At 35.0% G+C, this 16,253-nt stretch overlaps 1 protein-coding gene across 4 annotated transcripts in view; it reads left to right on the top strand.

Annotated features, from left to right (window-relative positions):
• Nucleotides 1-16,253, top strand: part of DIAPH3 (diaphanous related formin 3) — a 426,288-nt gene that overhangs the window by 199,256 nt on the left and 210,779 nt on the right. For all 4 annotated transcript variants that reach the window (XM_027846174.1, XM_027846175.1, XM_027846172.1 and 1 more), the window contains 2 exons: nucleotides 5,097-5,198; nucleotides 14,904-15,143. In XM_027846174.1, the coding sequence (XP_027701975.1) occupies nucleotides 5,097-5,198; nucleotides 14,904-15,143 (342 nt within the window). The remainder of the gene's footprint in view (nucleotides 1-5,096; nucleotides 5,199-14,903; nucleotides 15,144-16,253) is intronic.

Raw genomic sequence — 16,253 nt, 5'->3', positions numbered from 1 at the left:
GTGTGTGTGTGTGTGTGTGTGTGTGTGTGTGTGTGTGTGTGTGTGTGCAGAGAGAGAGAAAATGGTAAAAAGATTAGAGACCATTAAGGAGACCCTTGAAGGACACGTAAATTAAAATGACAGGAAAAGGATGATGAACTGACAAAGGAGTGAGAGAATGAGTTGTTAGAAAAAGATAGAGGCGGAGCCAAGATGGCAGAGGGAAAGCAGTGACTGTCTTGAGCTCTCTCCCAAAGCCTGCCAAATACCTAAAAAAATGGCTCTAAACAAATTGCAAAGCAGCAGAACCCACAAAAAGACGGAGTGAAACAAATTTCCAGTCAAAGACAGCCTGGATGGTTGATCGGAAAGATATATCGCTCCGGGTGGGGAGAGGAGTGCAGTTGGGCGTGGGTGTGCAGAACGCAGGGACCCTGGAGCAGGCCTCAGAGGACTGAATCATGGGCAGCTGTGATGGTTTCCAGACTTCTCAACCCTTGAACACCAAAGACAACTTAGAAGGTCAGTGGGAAAAGTCTGTTACTGCGGTGAGAGAGGAGCTAGGTCTCAGCTGCAAGTCTCGAGTATGGCCCAGGGCCGTGGCTTTTTCCTGAGCTTCCGGCCCATAGACTGAGGGGGAACTGAGTGGCTCATCAGAGGGGGATTGCAGGGATCTCTTTGCCAGTGGTGAGGCAGGAATCTCTTGCTTTACTGGTGCTTGGATCTGGGTCACAGTTCTGAGGGGTGATCCTGGGGTGAGGGGGAGCGGTGGTGTGGTGGAGCTTGTTGTGGTGGTGGAGAGGAAACACCTCGCCCCTTATCATACCACCTTGGAAGAACTGAAAATTTACAGGTCCCTAGAAGTGCCTTTGAAAACAGGTGTAGAAACCCCCTAAGCTTGGGACAATACACTCTTCACATTGGAAGCAGACTTTTACCTTAACAAAGAGTTTAAAACTCAAGTAATTGGCCGGGATCATGAGTAAGCAGCGCAAAAAGAGTCAGACTATATTATTTTACTTTGGTGACAAAGAAGATCAAAACATACAACCAGAAGAAGACAACAAAGCCAAAGCTCCTACATACAAAGCCAAGAAAAATATGAATCAGTCCCAGGCCTTGGAAGAGCTCAAAAGGGATTTTGAAAAGCAATTAAGAGAAATAGAGGAAAAGCTGAGAGTGATGCAAGAAAATCATGAAAAACAAGTCAACAGCTTGCTAAAGGAGACCCAAAAAAATACTGAAGAAAATAACACCTTAAAAAATAGCCTAACCCAAATGGCAAAAGAGGTCCAAAAAGCCAATGAGGAGAAGAATGCCCTAAAAAGCAAAATTGGCCAAATGGAAAAGGAAGTCCAAAATATTACTGAAGAAAATACTTCCTTAAAAATTAGAATAGAGCAATTGGAAGCTAGTGACTTTATGAGAAATCAAGACACTGTAAAACAAATACAAAAGAATGAAAAATTAGAAAACAATGAAAAATTAGAAAACAATGTGAAATATCTTATTGGAGAAACAACTGACCTGGAGAATAGATCCAGGAGAGAGAATTTAAAAATTATTGGACTATCTGAAAGCCATGATCAAAAAAAGAACCTAGACATCATCTTTCAAGAAATGATCAAGGAAAACTGCCCTGATATTTTAGAACCAGAGGGCAAAATAGAAGTTGAAAGAATCCATCGAACTCCTCCTGAAAGAGATCCCCAAAGGAAAACTCCTAGGAATGTTGTAGCCAAATTCCAGAGTTCCCAGGTCAAGGAGAAAATATTACAAGCAGCCAGAAAGAAACAATTGAAGTATTGTGGAAACACAATCAGGATAACAAGACATTTAGCTGCTTCTACATTAAAGGACCACAGGGCATGGAATATAATATTCTGAAGGGCAAAGAAGATAGGATTACAACCAAGAATCACCTACCCAGCAAAACTGAGTATAATCCTGCAGGGGGAAAAATGATCATTCAGTGAAATAGAGGACTTTCAAGCATTCTTGATGAAAAGACCAGAGTTGAATAGAAAGTTTGATTTTCAAATACAAGGCTCAAGTGGAATATGAAAAAATTAACAGGAAAGAGAAAATCAAAAAAGACTTATTAAGTGGACTGTTTATATTCCTGCATGGAAAGATGATATATGTAACTCATGAGGCCTTTGTCAGTATTAGGGTAGTTGGAGGGGAAAAAATTATATGTACGTATATATATAGATATAGATAGATAGATAGAGGGCACAGGGTGAGTTGAAAGTGAAGGTATCATATCTGGAGAATGAAATTAAGGGGTGAGAGAGGAATATACTAGGAGAAGGAGAAAGGGAGAGGTAGAACGGGGTAAATTATCCCACAAAAAAAAAAAACAAAAGAAACGGCTCTTACAGTGGAGGGGAAAAGGGGGAAGGTGAGAGGGAATGAATCAATCTTATTCTCATAGGATTTGACTTAAGGAGGGAATAACATACACACTCAATTGGATGTGGAAATCTGTCTTACCCTACAGGAAAATAGGGGGGGAAGGGGACAAGAGAGTAGGGGAATGATAGAGAGGAGGGCAGATTGGGAAAGGGAGTAATCAGAAGCAAATAGTTCTGGGGAGGGACAGGGTCAAAAGAAAGAATAGAATAAATGGGTGGGTGGGATAGGATTAAGGGAAATAGAGTTAGTTTTTCACAGCATGTCTACTATGGAAGTGTTTTGCATAACTGCACATATATCACCTATATTTAGTTGCTTGCCTTATCAATGAGGGTGGGTGGGGAGGGAGGAAGGGAGAAAATTTGGAACCCAAAGTTTTAAAAACACATGTTTAAAAAAAATGTTTTCACATGCAACTAGGAAATAAGAAATACAGGAAATGGGGTACAGAAATCCATCCTGCCCTACAAGAAAATTGAAGGGGAAGGGGATCAGAGAAGCAGGGAAGAAATAGAAGGGAAGGCAGACTAGGGGAAGGTGTATTCAGAATGCATGCCATCTTGGAGTGGGGGGAGGGGCGAGATGGGGTGAAAATTTGGAACTCAAAATCCTGTGGAAGTAAACGTTGAAAACAAAAAAAAAAAATAAAAATTACCATTAAAAAAAGAAAAATATAAGGATGATCCGGATAGCTTTTTAGTTTCAGAAGCTATTAGAGAAGGGAGTCTTTATAGTAGATGAGAGAGTGTTTAACCAAATCAAAAGCTACATAGAAATCAAGGTGTATAAAGATTGTAAATAAAGGCCATTAGATTGAGAAGTGAGATCACTGATAACCTTTTATAAAAATTTAATAATAATAGAATAGCTGAAAAAACAAAACCCACACATTCATTATGATCTGATGGTCATGTGAAAGATTTGTGAAAAGTATAAATGTCAAAAAAGCAATGGAATTTGGAGGGTCAGTGCTAAAAAATAATTTAAACTACCAAGAGAAATAATTAGATATAATGTAAATAACAAAATCTTTTAATCTACAATATTTTTTCAGAGAAAGAGGGAGATTTCTTGTTATTTTGCTTTTTCAATAATTTTTTATTGGTCAAGAATTTTATCTTTGCTTAAATATATCTAAAATCACCTAAGTATGATATAAATAATTGAATCTACTGTATCAATTTTTAAGATGGTAGAAAGCTAATAGAAACCATTAAAAATAGGGATTTTTAGTTGAATAAAAGCCACCTAATTTAAAAAAAAACCTTTATAATATTGTACAGAAATATAAATTGGGCATATAGGAAATTTAGTTACCCTCTATATTGAAGAGCTATTTAATGTTTCCAGTTTTTCTGTATTTGAGGTGATCTGAAAAAGTTTGAAGGCTTTCCAAATATTAAAAAATTAGAAAGTATAGCATTTTATAAAAAGTTAAAATTATAATTGCATAACCTAGAGAAGAGAAAACTGATACTATAATGTTAGAATATTTCTTTTTTTTTTAATTATGTTTGGTCTTTAGTCCCAATATGAGTTTTAGTAATGTTTGCTAGCATAATTCTGTATGAGTTTAGTATAATGTAGAAAAAAGAGTAACTATAATACTAATAAAAAATCAATCTCATATACTTGAATTTTTATATATTTATGATAAATGACTTTTGATAAGGCCCTTATTCTATACTTCTTTTATTTTCTCTCATTTTGATTCATAACCGACTTTTCTTTATCCAAGGTTACACAGTGAGTCAATGATGTGTAATTTGATCTAATGCCTTTAATAACATTACTTTCTTTAACATTTCTTTAACTAGTATCACTTTTCTGGGAATGAGTTATTGTGTTTGTGTGTCTGGTGTGACAGTGGCATAAGGTCAAAGTTAAATAAGTTACTAACAAGTGCTGAGATTTAAACATTTAAATGTTGATTTTAATATATGCCTAATTAAGATCATAGTTTAGAATTCATGCCTATCCATCAGCCTTCTTTTCTCTTACACCATTTAAAATTAATACACTGACTAGAACATGTGTTTAACAATTTTTTTATAAGATCAATATTAAATCTTGTCTAAGGGGGTAGTTTTATCATTGAAGTACAAAAAGGGATGCCATTGTTGTGCAGTTTCACCTGTAGTGTGGTACTTTAGAATGTACCTCGTGTCTTTATGAACTCTTTCAGCAGAAATTCCTCTCTTACTTGGCTGCAAAGGTATTTTATGTTTCTGTCACATCAGCCTATATTTCTTTTGGTTATTTATTTAAACAATGTCATTAAACTCCCTTGACTTTTCTTTTGCACATCAGCTTCTATTTTAGTAGTGAATTGACAATTTTATTACCTGTATGAATAGTAACTAAGTGATAACACCTATATAGCTTTTTACTAGTAATGCTTTTAGTAGTCTTTCCTATAATTTCTGCCACTTACTTCTTTACGTTGAAATATAATGGCAAGATTTTCCAAGTTAGTGGGTGCATTCCTCAGAAAAAAAGTTTTGGTATATTAACAGTATAATTTATATGTTATTAGACATTTTCCTTCCTTCCTTCTTCCCTTCCTTTCTTCCTTTACACAAGTAATTTTTTTGACTGTTAATGGGAGATTGGTGATGAAAATTTTTTATGTGAATACAAGTCTGTGCTATGTAGTTTGTAAAGATATTGTTTAATTTTTCTTTCTCTTTTGTTATTAGAACTTAATAAAGCACCTGCCAGATCAGGAGCAGCTGAATTCACTGTCTAAGTTTAAGAATGAATATAATAATCTATGTGAGCCAGAACAATTTGCGGTTGTGGTAAGTACTATTCCTTGAAGTTTGGTCTCCTTCATTTTAGCGTATGTGCTGTTATTGTTTTGGAGCAGCCTTTCATGTGATTATTAATAATATTTAATTCTTCATTTCAAAACTGTTCATGTCCTTTGACATGACATCCATTAGAACTCTTGACCTTATCTTCTTTTGTTTGTTTGTTTGTTTGTTCTAAAATATATTGTGGATATCATTCCTTCATCTGATTCATTTGATTCAAAGATTTTTTTTTTCATTTTAAAAAACAGTTTGGAACTATGCTTTAAAAATTGCATAAAAATTAATATCTTTTTAGTCAGAGATTTCATTTCTAAATACGTACCCCAAGGAGGTAAAGAATTGAAAGTCCAATCTACTCGAAAATATCCACCTTTCTTGATACTGTCCATTTTCCATTTTTGATAGTTTATTGTGTTAGTAAGAATTATAAACAAAGCAGATGCCTATCAGTAGAAGAATGGTTAAAAAATTGTGGTACTGCATCATAAGAAGGGATAAATATTAAGAATTCAGTGAAATATGGGAAGACATGAATGGATACAAAGAAAAATAAACAGTCAAGAAAACAATATATGTAATGACACCAACAATATAAATATAAAGAACAAAAAAAGAGAAGGAAAAACATTTAATGTTATTCTAATGTTCAACTTGGGACCTCAAGAAAAATAGATTTCCCTAATTTCTTTATTAAAGGTAGAGGAACATGAGTTCTGAGCATTGCAAATATATTATACACTTGTATCACTTGCCTTCCCTGTTACTGTGAAGAAAGTGTTCTGTAAATTTTAATGAACTATGTAAATGTGAATCATTATTTTTATTATTGTTTTGTTGTTTTGTGTCCCCTAGTGTTCATCTTGGTATGATTCCTACTATGTTAGCTTCACACTGTGTCTGTTGGCTCATCACTAGATCTTCTCAGATTAAAGAAAAATTCCCTTTATTTTTTATACCAGTCATCTCTTGATATATAATCACCTCCAATTTAACTGTCCCTTGTAACAAAGAAAAAAAGTTAAGCAATATAGTTGATATAACTCTTTGAAACCATGTGAAACATTATGTACTTGTAATTCCTCCTTGTTTTACTGAAAGAGGATGAGGCTTTTTAAAATCAGAGACGCTCCCTTGGACCAGGGATAGCCATTTTGAAATTAGCTACTTTTAGTGTTGTTTTATTGGGAGAATCAAGGAAATATTCCAGGAAAATATTGTTAAATTTCAATTTACATTTGAATTAAAAGTTAAATTAGCATTTAACTTTTAAAGATGAGCAGAAATTCTCCAGTGAAGAATCCCGCAGTAGCAGAAAGCTAATCTTTTGTGCTCAAAAAGTAGTATACTTTATTTAAAGGTAAAATGACTCTAGCAATAATTGGGAGGTATTAAGGTAGGAAGAAGATTACTGTGATACACTAAAAGGAACAACCACATTTATAGAAAGGAAGGAGCTGCATGTGACTCATCAAATCACCAGAAGTTTTAGTGTATTCTGTTCATCAAGGACTCCTTGAAAGCAAGTCAGGCAAAATAGGAAAATGTATCTGTGAGGAGAAAAGCGATTATTTTCTTCAAAGCCTTCTTCAGGAGAGAGGGAGGGGAAAAAAGGCCATGATGTCACAAGCATCATATTGAATGTAAACTAATAAGATCATATTACACAAAGCTAAAATAAAAAGTAATTTCTATTTGAGGCATCAAGTTCATTTAATAAAACTATTAAAATGCTAATATTATTTCTTTAAATTAATGAGGAAAAAAATCATCCTTACATACTAAGATAGTATTAAGTGTCACTGAATTATAAATTCTCATACAGCATTATGTTATGTCACCTTTCTTAGTTAAATAATGCTGAATACTTTAATTTGTTAGAATTAACAAAAGGTAGTAAGATCAGAATCCCATTCTATTTTAACAAATTGGGGACCCTCGCTGAATAATGAATCTCACTGAAAATTTAATATTTTCCTCTAGTGTTTAACAGGTGATGACTTCCTATTGTCAACCCCTTTAATTAAAAAAACATCATTCCACTATATTCCATATGGTGTGCATGGACTGTTTTTGAAGAAATTATGTGTTCAAAACCAGTATTTGAGAATTCTAAATGATTAGTTGTAATAGACTTTGGTTCTTAGAATTTTAGTTTATATTATTCAAATTTTAATCACAGTCAGAGAGTATGAATATTTTGGTCATGTGCTTAACATATTACTAAATTGTTTTCCAGAATGGTTGGACCAATATACAGCTCTTCCAACAGAGCATTGTGTATTTCCATCTTTTGTCATCTTTGTCAATTTGGGAGGTGTAAAGTGAAACCTCATGTTTCATTTGGTTGTTAGTTCACCTACTTTAACTAGCTCTTGGGGAATGGCTTTTGGTTTTATATATTTTTAGTTGCCTCTATATGTTGATATCAGGCATTTATCAGAAATTCTTGGAACATAGACTTTTCCCTCATTTAACTGTTTTCCTTATCTTGCCTTCCTAGTTGTATCAATTTAGTTCATGCAAAAACTTTTCAATTTTGTGTATTTAAAATTATTTGTTTTATCTTTTGTGATTTCCTCCGTCACTTGTTCAGTTAAGAATTCACCTCCTAGTCATTACTATTAAAGTACCTCATCTAGTTCTCACCCAAGTTTTAATCATATGACTTCACATGCTTTTATTTTCTTTTTCTTTCTCCTTCAGTGGTTTAAGTTTATTGTCTTGTACTCAGATGCTATCTACTGCTATGGCAATTTTTTTTTCTTTCACAAGAAAAGAAAGCATTCTTTCTCCTCTTTTGTTAATTTCTTCCTACATCTCCTTTGGTAATGATTTTAAATCAATACTGATTGTGTTTCACTTTTCTTGATCTTCTAGTTAACCAAATAATTTACTTGAATTTCTCCTCTTAGTTAAGATATGACTCTTTGTTTTTATGTTTTATGTTGTGAACCCCCCAAAAAAGAACTCCAATTTGAAACAGTCAGCTCTAAGAAAGAGACAAATGAAATGGGAGTACGTATGTCCACAGTTTAATTTCTCTCAAGCTGGTTTGATATGCATTGCATGGCAGTTCAGTCCAAAACTGGACCCCACCAAGGGGGCTAGTTCAGAACTGGCTTGAATTGGGATTTTTGGGGTATAGGCTTATATGCCCTTCGAAGAGTAGGTGTTCCCAAGGGATGCCAATCAACTCTGGGAGGTGGGCTATATTAAATGAACGTCTTTCACTCTGAGACCCAGTGCACTCAATCCTGGTCAAAGAGACATCAGTTTCTATATCACCAGTCTTGGCAATAGGGAGAAGTCAACATTCTCCCGGACCTGTCTAGGCAATGTAGTGAGCAGGAATAGACCCATTTAGATTACATTTTAATGTCCTTCTGAAGGAGTGAACTTAGAACTAAAGGGGGTTGGGGAAGCTCTGAGTTTCCAAGATAATGATTGCTAAAAAAAAATCATTTTTCACAATACTTTCAGTATTTTTGACTTGAATGATTTTATTAAAGTTCTGTCATTCTCTATTCAGCAAACCTCACATTCCTTTAACCCCCAATTATTGCTGTATTTAAAGTATGTTTTAGGTCTCTCTTCTGTTGCTGATTACTTTTGAAGATGCTTATGTGGCATAAGCTCCTCTTTGTGTTGGATAATATTCTGTGCGTATTGTGCTACTAGCTTTACTGCAAATTATAAATATCTGTGCTCCAGCAATTACCTATGTACTGTTAGTAAACTGTTCTTTATTGGCAAAGAAAAGCTGTCTAACCTTTTTGATCTGCTTTTTCCCAAGACTCCTTGGAGTGTAAGTGATGGCAGAATACATGAAGCATTCCGATCAATCAAATGTTTGCATGTTATAAAAGGATTTAGGGCTATGGGAGCTTAGTGTTATGTTTCCTTGACACTAAACTTATTTGGACTTTTCTAGGTAACAACTCTGAATTAATACAGTACAAATTGCATTTTTAGTTCAACTGCCTTTAGAGAGAAGTTGTTCTATGGACCTAAATCAATCAATCTGCAAGCTTTTATTAAATGCCTAGTTCTGAGAATTTTCTTTTTGTCTGGACCAGTGATTTTCCTCATCTGCTTCCTGTAAGGAAACTCTTTTCCAGTGCGGATCAGCAACTTTTCTACAGCTTATAGCCTTAGAGAATTGCTTGGGGACATTGAGAGGTTCACTACCTTGCCTGTGGTCACAGAGTCAGCATCTTTTAAAGAGGAAACTTGAGCCTAGATATCTTGACTCCAAGGCCAATTCTATATTCACTAACCCACAAAAATTCCAAGAAAAAGACAAAAATGAAAAATGTCTCTGTTCTCAAGGAGCTTACTTCTGTAGATGGATATATATTATATTATATTGTATTATGTTATATTAAAGTTAGTATAAAATTGAAGATAATTTGGAGCATGTAGTGGCAGTTGTATTAACAACTGGAGCATCAGGAATGGTGTTGAGTGAAGGTATAAATGAGCAGAACTTTAAAGGAAGCTAGGTGTCCTCAGAGTTGTAGGTGAGGAGGGGAGCATATTATAGGCATGGCACAAAGGTACAGAGATAGCGAATGAGATGGCCTCTTAGGGAAACAGGAAAGAGACTAGTTAGGCTAGTTCACATAGTAAATGAAGGGGAATAAGGTATAATTAATTTGTTAAGATAAACTTTAGAGATTGTGAACAACTCTCGGTGTCCAACAGAAATTTATATTTTATCCTTGAGGCAATAGGGATAAGCATTAGTGAGATTTTTGGACAATGGTATGACATAGTTAGCCTTCTGCTTTAGAAATGTTACTGTGAGCTCCATCTGGTGGCCCATACCAAGGCCCTGCTGTAGAGGAGGCTGAGTCTATGAATCCTTGATCTGTAGTAGGGCTAAAGCTCATTGGGTATCTGTTTGTCCGGCACCAATATACTGAACCCCTGGCAACAAAGGAATACTAGTCTGTCTAAGGAAAAGTAAACTGGCTCAAATTAGGGAGACCTGGGATAAGGAAGAGAAGGTTAAAGCTTCCATATTGATCTGTATTGGAATTGGGCCTGTGAGTGGCTACTATATTTTTGACCTGGGCAACATATAGAGATCCAGTCTCAAAGTGTTTAAAAAAAAAAAAAGTTTGTTTTTTTTTTTAAAAGGACTATCACTTTGACATCTATGTGAAGGATGGATGGCAGAGAGAAACTGGAGGTCTTTCAACGAATTGGAAGGTTTTTGCCCATAGTCCAGGTCAGAGGTAAAGTGTGCTGAACTTAGGTAGTATAGGAAATGAACAGTTCCTCATTATACTATTGCAGTAGCCTTCTTACTGTTCTGCCTGACACAAATCTCTCCACACTAATCCATCATTCATTAAGCATCAAACTGATTTTCCTAAAGAATAAGTCCCACCTACTTAAATTCCAGTGATTCCCTCTCACCTCTAAGACAAAATATAAAATCCTTAAAGGTTCAAAACCTTTAGTACTTAGCCCTTCTGTGCTTTTTCCATGTTCTTATACCTTATTCCCCTGTACGTACTGCTGTCCAGGGACAATGATCTCTTGGCTGTTCCTTTCACAAGACACTATCTCCCAGCTGCAGTTCTTTTCACTGTCTGGCCCTCTTGCATAGAATGCTTTCTCCCCTCATCCCTACCTCCTGGCTTCCTTCAAGTACAAGCTAAAATCCCTTCTATAGGAAATCTTTCACAAACCCTGTTAATTCTAGTGCCTTCCCTCTATTAATTATTTCATGTTTATCCTGTGTGTTGCTTAGTTGTACATGGTTTGCATTTTGCCTCCCCTATTAGATTATAAGGTCCTTGAGGACAGGGACTGTCTTTTTGCCTTTCTTTGTATCTTCAGAGCGTAACATAACACCTAGCACATAGAAGATGCTCAGTAAATGCTTCTTGACTGACTGGAAGCTCCTGGCTTCCATCTCCCCTGGTGTCTTCCCTCAGTGAGCTGGCAGGCAGCCCTCAAGCCCCACCAGTGCATTCCAATTTAGAGCTGCTTATAGTTTTCTTGGTCAGAGCTCTCCTGGCAAGAGTGTCTTAGGTTTGATGGGCCCCAGAGCATCTAGGTTAGAGTGATGTGAGCTCTTGGACCTTCTTAAGCTTCTCTCATCGTAAGTTCAGACTTAACTTCTTTTCCAGGTCCTGCACAGACAGAGACAGACAGAGACAGACATACAGAGAGAGAGACAGAGAAAGAGAGAGAGAGAGAGAGAGAAAGAGACAGAGAGACAGAAAGATGTGCGTGCGTGCGTGCATGTGTGTGTGTGTGTATGTGTGTGTGATTGTGTGTGTGCTGCTGACTTGTGCAGAATAGAGGATCTTACGTTGTGTCTTTTAGATTTTTTTGGGGGGTCATTATTCCATCTGGTGTCTTTATTATGTCTTTCCTGATAGATATGAAGAAGAGCTGAGATCCTCTATAACCCTATCACCACCCCTAACTCAAAATCCCTAATAAATCTTAATGAATATATACCTGAACCATTTTTCAAGCACAATATTTCTATCTCAGTTAATGTTCCCAAAACATTGAATGAGGCCATTGAATAATAATGAATATGTAAATGAATATCCTTTTTTTCTCAAAGTAAAAAAAGTTTACTTAAAAAAATTAGCAAACATAAACATTTAAATACATAAGGAACAGAGAGAGAGAGAGTATAGAACCCTCATGAATCCATTTATAGAGGGTTTGGTTTTTTCTTAGTATATATTAATAGTAGTTGGAACATAGTAGTTCCAGTATTGCTTATCTATGTTCCCTTCTGTCCCTTCTTCTGCTCATGTCTGTATATTTAAAAAATATTTTATTTACAATTTTCTTTCATTTTCTTCTTCTTTGCTTTTTTGTATAGCTATCACTTCTCTTCTACTGCTGCCCTCAACTTCTGCTTCCCCCAGTGAAATTATCACTAACATTTATATAGCACTCTAAGGTTTGGAAAGCACATTACATATTATTTAATTCAGTGCCTTTTTTGTAACAAATAAGTACAGTTAAGCAAAATAAATGGGCACGTTGGTCATGACTCAAAAATGTAAATTTCATTCTACACCTGTAATCCTATATCCCTCTGCTCACAGTTGGAAAACATCTTCATCATTAATTATCTAAAGCCATCATTGAGCATTGCATTGATCCAATTTCTTAAGTTTTTCTAAGTAGCATTTGTATTTTACCTTATATTCATATTTTTGTAATAGCTAAATTTTAATATACTTCTGAGAAGACAAGGGTTTTTTAAACCCAGAGACAAATGTTTACAATTTTCTTTTTTTCTAAGTATTCAAATTTTAATACCTACAAGAGTCTTACCCTAATAGTCTTTTTTAGTGTAAATTATTCTTATTGGCATCAGGCCTCTTTAGACTCTGCTCTCAACTCCCATAGACTTTTATTATTACTATACTGCCCTGATTTTGCCCTTATTTGAGTGCTTGCAAGCTTTAGCACTGATTTCTTTAGCTTTCCTGGTATAGTTGGTGTTTGTCTTTTGTCTTCCTAACTGTCATTTAATCGAGCAATCATTCAGTAATCAATTTTGCTTTAAAATCTTGGTAAAGGCATTTGTAGGAGACCTGAGCTCTCTATCAATAAAAGTCCTTGTGTTTAAAAAAACAAACTGGGGAAATAACTTCTAAAAATAACAATTTATTATGTGCCTATTATGTACTATATACTGTATTAAATACTGGAGATACACAGAACAATAACAAAGAAAACCATCCCTGTTCTCATAGAGTTTAGATAGTAACTGAAATTTACATGGTGTTTTAACTTTTGCGGAGCACTTTATGGTCATTGTCTCATTAACATCTCTCAACACCTTTGTGAGGTTGATTCTACTGTATCATTATCTCTATTTTATGTGTTAGGGAGCTGTGGTTAAGGAAAGTTAAGTTGACTTGCCCATTTTGACACAGGAGGTATCAGAAAAGGGATTCAAATCTAGTTACTCTGACTCCAAAGCCAAGGCTATTCTAAGGCTGTTTCCCCTATTTACAATGAGATAGGAGAGGTTGAGTAATTTTGATTCCTTCTAGGTTTAATCTTGTAAGTCAGAGGACTTGTGTTCAAATGCCATTCAATACCGATATGATCTTGATCAGATCTCTTTTCTATAAAATTAAGGTGTTGTACTATTTAGCCTTTAATATTCATTCTGGCTCTTAATGTGTGAGCCCACATAACCCATGATTTCAGGCTTTTGATATGTCTTTTAGATACAAGTTTTATTGGTACAGCCAAACTGAACCTGCTTGCTGTTTCTTGAATCTACTCTTCTTGTTTGTTCTTTGAGCTATTTATTACTCATGTAATTCTTCCTTCTAGAATGCTTTTCTGGTCCACCTTAGATGCAATATCTTTCTCTTAAATCTTCATATTACTTTGTTCCTTTTGTATGACACTGTCTTGCATTATGATTTCTTGTGCAGTACTCCATATGCCTAATAAATTTGTCAGCTCTGGGAGAGCTTTGACCAAGTATTCAACAAATATTTGTGGAATTGAATTGGATTATAAAAAAACAGTTTGATTTGAAAAATAAGATCTTTGAATGAAATAGTAGCAATATGAACTATTTCCATGTCTTAAAAGTGACTGGAACACTTGGTTTTCATTCCTGATTCTCTCACTAACTTGCTGTATGACATTAAAGAATCAGTCTTTGAGTTTTACATTAGCCATCTCTTAAACTAAGGGATTTGGATTTAGATGGTCTTTTCTAGTCCTAGATTCTTCCATAATTACACATAGAAGTATACATGGATCAAGAATTAAAGTATACTGGCAATTCTGTACACATTTTATTGTGCTTTCCGTGTTCATTCCAGTCTGAAAATGAACTAACTCCAAAGGCAATAACATGACTTTTGTCAAGCTTCCCATTTCCTTTATCTAACCTCGTCAGGGAAGACTTGTTACGTGACAGTAGTGTGGATCCTTATTATTTTCACAGCATGTCTTCTCCCGTACCCTGTCTCTGACTCTTCTTCTTTGGAATGTGACAAAAGTCACTTAATTCCCCTCTGTTCTGAAGAAGTGCAACTTAACAGTACTGGAACTGTTGGTCCTCATATTCTTATGCTGGGCAACATTGACGGCCAGACCAAAGCTGCTTCTGAAAGCCATTTTCTTTTCAGAGGAATAAGCACTTTTAGACAGGCTCAAATATATGTGAAACAGAACATCATAACTGGTTTTCAGAAGTTCTATACCAATACCATCTCTCCACAATTAAATGTCAAAGTACTTTTTGATTTTGTTGTTGTTTGTATTCATGGATATAATTTTCATTACTGCATTTTAAGATTTCAATGTTTATTTCAAGAACTTGACTACTTAAAATTATTACCCAAATAACTTAGCTGTTATATATAAGTTGTTGTTCTTTTCTTCTTTTCATTTATTATTCATTTTAAAGGAATTTTATTTTACTTTCAACTCTAAATTCTCTCTTCAACTTCTCCTCTCTTGGTACATAAAACATTCATCTTAACAACAGCAACAAAAGCTTGCCCAAGTGTTTCATATTCATTCACCAGTTTTTCCATATGTTGGAGAGCACTCACTGCTTCTTCAGTCCTTTCATAGCAATAAATGTAACATAAAGAATGTCCATTTGTATAGTACTAAAGTATAGCATGAATTTTAAAAGAAACCTTCCCTTTTCCCCCCAATCAGATGAGTACAGTGAAAAGACTACGACCACGTCTGAGTGCCATTCTCTTTAAACTTCAGTTTGAGGAGCAGGTGAATAGCCTCAAACCGGACATCATGGCTGTCAGTGCTGCTTGTGATGAGATAAAGAAGAGCAAAAGCTTCAGCAAGTTATTGGAACTTGTGTTACTAATGGGAAACTACATGAATGCTGGCTCCCGGAATGCCCAGACCTTTGGGTTCAACCTTAGCTCTCTCTGCAAAGTGAGTTTTGTGCTTATGTTCACCTGAACACTTTGTTTTTAATTTACCAGGGTTATTCACATTTATCAAATGAAAACAAAATTAATATCCTTATTGTCAGACACTTGACCTTCATGACAAACCAAGGCTAATCTTGACTCAACTTCTAAACTAAATGCAAATGTTGATTTTTTTTTTCCCTCTGAAATGTAAAGTCAATCAAAGTTGTATATTTTATTTGAAATAAAACACAGTAGAGTTGTTTAATCTAGATAGAAAACTATCACCTGGAATATCAACATACTGAAAAATTACATTTCATTCAGTTTGGAGTCCCTATTTATCATAATGTATATGTTCAGTGATCTTTAGACTTAGTTTTGATTTTTTTTAACATTTAGAATCTTTAATTTACATTTTGCAGACAAATTTTAAAAAATCAGGCAATAGCACATGAAGGTAAGAGATTTATACCCAAGCTAGATGTGCGTAAGTTTTTCCAAAGCATTTTAAACATTTTTCTCCTTCTTGATCAATTGGAATGCATGCAATAAATGCAAGTACAAAGTGGATCAGATTGTAGGTTGTTTTCTCTTGGCATTTTCTGCATTTAAAAACTGAGTACCAAGAATTATGCATAAACTAGTTTTCTGTTTAACAAAGCTCTTTTTTGAGGGAATTGCTAATGGTAGTGGTGCTTTAATGATTTGATAATGATTCTCTGTGGGGACCTATTTTTTTTTTAATAGAATGGAGGGACTCCTAGTGATGAAACTTCTTCTATTAATACAGTTCAAAAGTTGTGTTCTAATTTTTGTCTTGGAGATTTTCCAAAGGCACTGAAAGGTTAAAGGACTTGCCTAGGGTCACACACACATCAGTGTGTCTAAGGCTCAACTTGAATCCAGGTCCTGCTGATTCAGAGGGTGACTGGCTATTTATTATAAACAAGGTTGCTTTTTTTAAAAAGTTAATTAGACACTATAGGTACATTTTCTTCTCTTTGGATAGATAATGTGCACTCTCTAATGAATGTAATGGATTGCTTTTGTTGCCATTTTTGGTAGGGGGAGTAGAAACATTTATAATAACAGCTGTTTACAGATGAATTATTCTCCCTCTTCTTTGAGG

The sequence above is a fragment of the Vombatus ursinus genome, unplaced genomic scaffold (genome assembly GCF_900497805.2).
Source record: "Vombatus ursinus unplaced genomic scaffold, bare-nosed wombat genome assembly UNPS02015089.1, whole genome shotgun sequence".
Taxonomy (NCBI): domain Eukaryota; kingdom Metazoa; phylum Chordata; class Mammalia; order Diprotodontia; family Vombatidae; genus Vombatus; species Vombatus ursinus.
The sequence above is the reverse complement of the archived record's forward strand: the minus strand, read 5'-3'. Positions and strand labels throughout refer to the sequence as shown.